Source organism: Arachis duranensis, chromosome 1 (genome assembly GCF_000817695.3).
Source record: "Arachis duranensis cultivar V14167 chromosome 1, aradu.V14167.gnm2.J7QH, whole genome shotgun sequence".
Classification (NCBI taxonomy): Eukaryota; Viridiplantae; Streptophyta; class Magnoliopsida; order Fabales; family Fabaceae; genus Arachis; species Arachis duranensis.
Window position 1 is genome coordinate 99,686,122 of NC_029772.3, and position 5,227 is coordinate 99,691,348.

The 5,227-nt window shown below is 32.1% G+C and overlaps 1 protein-coding gene across 1 annotated transcript; it reads left to right on the plus strand.

Annotated features, from left to right (window-relative positions):
- Window positions 1-352: 352 nt before the first annotated feature.
- Window positions 353-2,936, plus strand: LOC107472086 ((DL)-glycerol-3-phosphatase 2). Its single transcript, XM_016091650.3, has 6 exons — window positions 353-522; window positions 669-893; window positions 988-1,048; window positions 1,151-1,298; window positions 1,500-1,579; window positions 2,681-2,936. The coding sequence occupies exons 1-6, from the start codon at window positions 459-461 to the stop codon at window positions 2,796-2,798; spliced, it is 696 nt and encodes a 231-aa protein (XP_015947136.1). The 5' UTR covers window positions 353-458; the 3' UTR covers window positions 2,799-2,936.
- The last annotated feature ends 2,291 nt before the right edge of the window (window positions 2,937-5,227 follow it).

A 5,227-nucleotide genomic window follows, 5' to 3' on the forward strand; every position in this document is an offset into this window, starting at 1 on the left:
AGATTTTATACTAATAAAATAATAATTAATTTTGGTAGTTTATTTTAATGTACACCTGATATGATTGATTAAATAAATATTCTCAAGTGCCAAGTCAATATTTACATGACATATTTGGAAGGCCCTTTTGTACCCTCTAACAACAACTTCACAAAAAGGTCAAAAGGGGTTCATCTTTTTTTGTGAGGGCTGAGGAGGGAGGGGGCAGTGGTGCTGCTCTGAGAATTGGAAAATCTCCATTTTTGAAGCAATAGAGCTGCATTTTAATTTGGACTAAAGTAGTGATAATGGCCTAAAAAAAAGCCCAAATCTGCCAAAATGTGTAATAGAAGCCCACATATGCCAATGGAGGTTGTCATCATTCATCAGCAACCTGGAGTGGAGGGGAACAGGGCTCTTTGCTCTCTTTCAAATTTCAATATTCCTTCCCAATCAGAGATCTCTCTGTTCGCAGCGCGATGGCCAATTCACTCAGAAAACAAATCACCCATGTCATTTTCGACATGGACGGTCTCTTGCTTGGTACCTCTCTCTACTATACACTACTCGTATGTGATACTCTCCAGTCTCCATTTGTCTCCAGCTTCGTTCACTCTTATTACTTGCATAAGTCACGCATTCAACAACTGCATTTTATGATTATGATGGAGAATTACGCTTTTTTGCAGACACGGAGAAGTTCTACACTGAGGTTCAGGAAAAGATACTAGCCAGATACAACAAAACTTTCGATTGGAGCCTCAAGGCCAAGATGATGGGAAGGAAAGCAATAGAATCTGCTAGGATCTTCGTTGAAGAGAGTGGAATTAGCGATTCTCTTAGCGCAGAGCAGTTTTTGGTTGAGAGAGAGGAGATGCTTCAGGAATTGTTCCCAACAAGTGAGCTCATGCCAGGTATATTTTGAAAACTAGAATTCTTGAATTGCCATTTAAGATCATTAGAGCTCTGCTGTCAAGGGTTACTCAGTTTTCTGTTTTCATGTTATAGGTGCTGATCGTTTACTCAGACATTTACATGCAAAAGAAGTTCCGATTGCCTTGGCAACTGGGTATGTTTTTCTGATTCTTGTCGTTTTTGTTTTCATGTTTAAAGAAGCGATTGTTTTCTGTCATGCATCTATTTGGAAGGTGTATTGAAATTTAATGTACAGTTCTCACAAGCGACACTTTGAATTGAAAACTCAAAGACATGGTGAACTCTTTGCTTTGATGCATCATGTTGTTCTTGGTGATGATCCTGAAGTTAAACAAGGCAAACCATCTCCCGATGTATTTCTTGCAGCAGCCAAGAGATTTGAGGTATACCAATTACCATGTTATGAATACCTTTGAATTACCAGATCACAAAAATGACTGCAGATTGAATGGTTACAATTGACTTTCCTTTTTCCTAATCTGAACTTGGTGTTGGGGATTCGCTTTTTTGGTTGTTTTATTTCAAAATCTATAGTTAGTAGTCGTATATGGTGATGTTGTAGTTAATGTTCAGCTGGCCAACAGGGTGGACCTGCAGATCCTTCCAACGTTCTTGTTTTTGAAGATGCACCTTCAGGAGTTCTTGCAGCTAAAAATGCTGGGATGTAAGTAGATTGAGCCATTGAAAAATATCCCTGTTCTTTTCTTGTATTTTCATTTTTTCATCTAAACAATTTTTGTTTCCAAAAACATTTGCGGATGTTTAATAGAATGGATATAAGTTGATAGATTTATCAGTTCCATATGTCGGATTATCGCTTGCTTAGCATACACATTTTATATCAGTGGTCTGGGATGATTCAAATTTATACTTTTATATGTTGGAAAAGTTCTTCATCCTAACAGTTATTACAGATTGCTTCTTTGTAATGACTTTATGTCACTTTGAATTAGGATCATTTCTTTCTCTGCCTCTCTCTCTAATCTCTAGTATAGACGATACACAACACCGTTGTGCAATATGTTTAGTATGTCCTAGGAGTGAAAACTATGAATTGTAAATAATAGTGTTCAGAAGCAAGTTAGCGGATGTCACTTCCACCATCTTTTATATTCTAATGATGGCTTAAGTTTGAGTGAAAACTAAGCTAATTTTTAGAGGCAGCTGATAAGTTCTGCCAACCAGATGCAGTCACTGAAAAAATGGATCTATTGAGTCTAATAGATCGTCCCAACTGTTCTGTTATCAAAGTAGGAATCTGTTATTATTTACCTAATTATGAATTGATTTCTTACCTATAAATATTCCAAGAATTGAAATCATTCTCATTTGTTAGCTCTGAAAGTTTGAGGTGGCTAATGGCTTGCATGGTATTTTTGGAATTTCAAGCAGGATAAGCTCAAATATTTCAAAAATTATGTTATGCTATTTAGTTTCAAAAGTTAAGAACTTAGTACTAAATCTAAGTCTAGCTCATGAGCAGGCTAATAATATCATTTGAAAAATGAAAAGCAAAGTGATCAAATCAAACCTCATGCTTAACAGAAACCGGATACAAAATTTTGTCTGATGGTAATATAGCATTCAATGTGATACGGGTACCTCTGAACGCTATGTAATGATGGTGTTTACTTGTTCCTATTTCTTGCCTAAATCAATATCCAGTTGCATGTTGTTTCGATAAATATAGATACATTGTGCAATTTGATGTAGTAGTAGAGATTTAAATTTATTCTTGATGTTGATCTCTTTCTGTTACGTGCAGGTCTGTTGTTATGGTTCCGGATCCAAGACTGGACAAGTCTTTTCATGATACAGCAGATCTAGTTTTAAACTCATTGATGGATTTCAACCCTAGTGAATGGGGTTTACCACCCTTCTAAGATAATGGAAGCTCAAGTTAAACCTCCAGTTGCCGTACAGTTTCCACTGCGGTAAGAAAAAAGCTGGCACCATCTATGTACAACTATATTTATGACTCGTTAATCCATTTCCATAGAATTTCAGTGTTCCCTGTGGAGGTTGACATGCACTAACATCTCTATCATTAATTTTGTACAAAAATTAAAATTAGAAAACAGAAAATAAATCTTTTGAATAGCAGAAGGGGTATGTTATGCTATTGATTATGTTCAATAGCAATTGGAATGTCATTGTTCTATTTACGCATAAAGGCTTATTAGGTTGTTCGGACGTCATTCTAAAAAATTTTTTTTAAATGATTTTTTTAAAAAATCTTTTACAAAAATAAAAATAATTTTATGTTTGAATATTTTAATTAAAAGTACTTATTTAAAAGATGTTATTGTTTGGATACAAAATTACAAAAATACTTTTATAATAATAAAATTACCTAAAAGAATATTCAATCATAAAAGAGTTTATTAATAATAATAAAAAAAAATAATTATTTATACTAATTTATTTGATCCGATGATTGATCTTTTATGTTGTCTCTTATTTCTTCCATTGCCTGAACATTTTCTTGTGTTGGTTCTTCTCATTCATTAATTTCAGAATTTATTGATCCATTTCTTATAGTAGTACCGTCATCTTCATTGGTTTGTAATGAAACAATATCTTCAAATTTTTACAAAATACTTATGTCATCAGAATTCATCATTCTTATAAAATTATGAAGGGTGAAACATGCAATAGTAATATCATGCTAGGTTTTAAATTTGGCTCTTAATGGCATGTTTGTAGTATCTTCCATCTTATTTTGCATACTCCAAAAGTCTATTCAATTACTATCCTTAAACTTGAATGACAATAATTGAATTTTTCATTGTTTGATATAAAATTTGGTGCTAGTCTAAATTGTGGAATATGATACCTTATATGACAATAAGGTCCTAAGAATTCCTTAAAAGTTGGATAACCAGCATCAACTAAGTAATATTTACCTGAAATACATTTAAAAAGATACAAAAATCAAGCCACATATTATCATGAAAATGAATGTAATCTCAAAATAAACTTAAATGACATAACTAACCTTCTGGTGGATGTGAAAAATTTAACTTTTTTGTTCAAAGAGCCTCATAAAAATTCTTGTATCATGTGCAGAACCTTTCGAACTAGCTCATATAAATGTAAAACACATTAAAATTACACATAGCCATTACATTTGTTGTAGTATTTTCTTTTCTACCAATAAATCGCACTTGCTCATCTTGATGAACATGAATGGCTATATACGTACCACTATAGCTCCAATACAATTTTTGAAATATGGCCAATATCTATCATTATCCATAATGTATTTAGGTGTGTCTCCAAAACTAGGATCAATAGGTCTAATAATATTTTTTGCCAATTTCTTCACACATGATAGAACATGATGAAATTGACGAAATATAATTTCACTTGAATGCTGAAATTGCTCCTCTAACATTCTATAAGAAGCTCCTTGCCCAAGCATGTATAAAAATGTTGCTACCATTTCTTCTCCACTAAACCTCGTGTGGATTTCAAGCTATAATTGAGAACCAAATCATTGCATAAATGGTTAAACACTGATTTTCTTATTCTAAATTGTTCAAAAAATTGCATTTCATTCCCTTCCGTTAATTCTAATTGCCATTGATATCCTGATAGTTTTGAAGTCCTTTTCTCTTGTTTGAGGACATATTGCAAGTAATAATTGGCAACTCCACAAATAGCTAATAGCAGCTGATTCGTAATCTTTTTCATATTCAGTATCATTATCTGTTTCATAATCACACATCCTGTATAATTTAAATTAACATGAAAAATAAGATAACAAAGTAAAAAATACTATTCACAATAATGTCATTATTAAATAAAGTTCCAAAATATAGAATCAAAACACAAATTATAACATTGTCACTAAATTAAAGTTCAATAATAACGATAATAAGAATTCATGCAGAAAAAAAAATTTAGAGACAGTTCGTGTCATCCAATTTAAAAGATTCTAGCCAGTTTCTTGTCCAACTAATTTAGCTCATAATTGAAAATAAGATTTAAGAGCATCCTCTCTATTTCTTAGTTGTTTATGCACATATGAGAGTCCATTTCTTTCTAAATTTTTTTTGTAGATTTTTTCAACCAATTTTGCTGAAATATTTATTAGGTCTATTACCATCTCGTATCTCTTTCACACAAATAGTAAAAAATATTTCAATATTCCAATCATCTTATTTTATTTTTACAGTTGCTACTTCTCCTTCATTTATTGCATCTTCGTTTTCAATATTCACTTGACTAGAACCTCTTCTTAGATTTAGTTTTGGAGGCATACTATATATAATAAATTATATCAAATTTTATAATGTATAATGTTAAT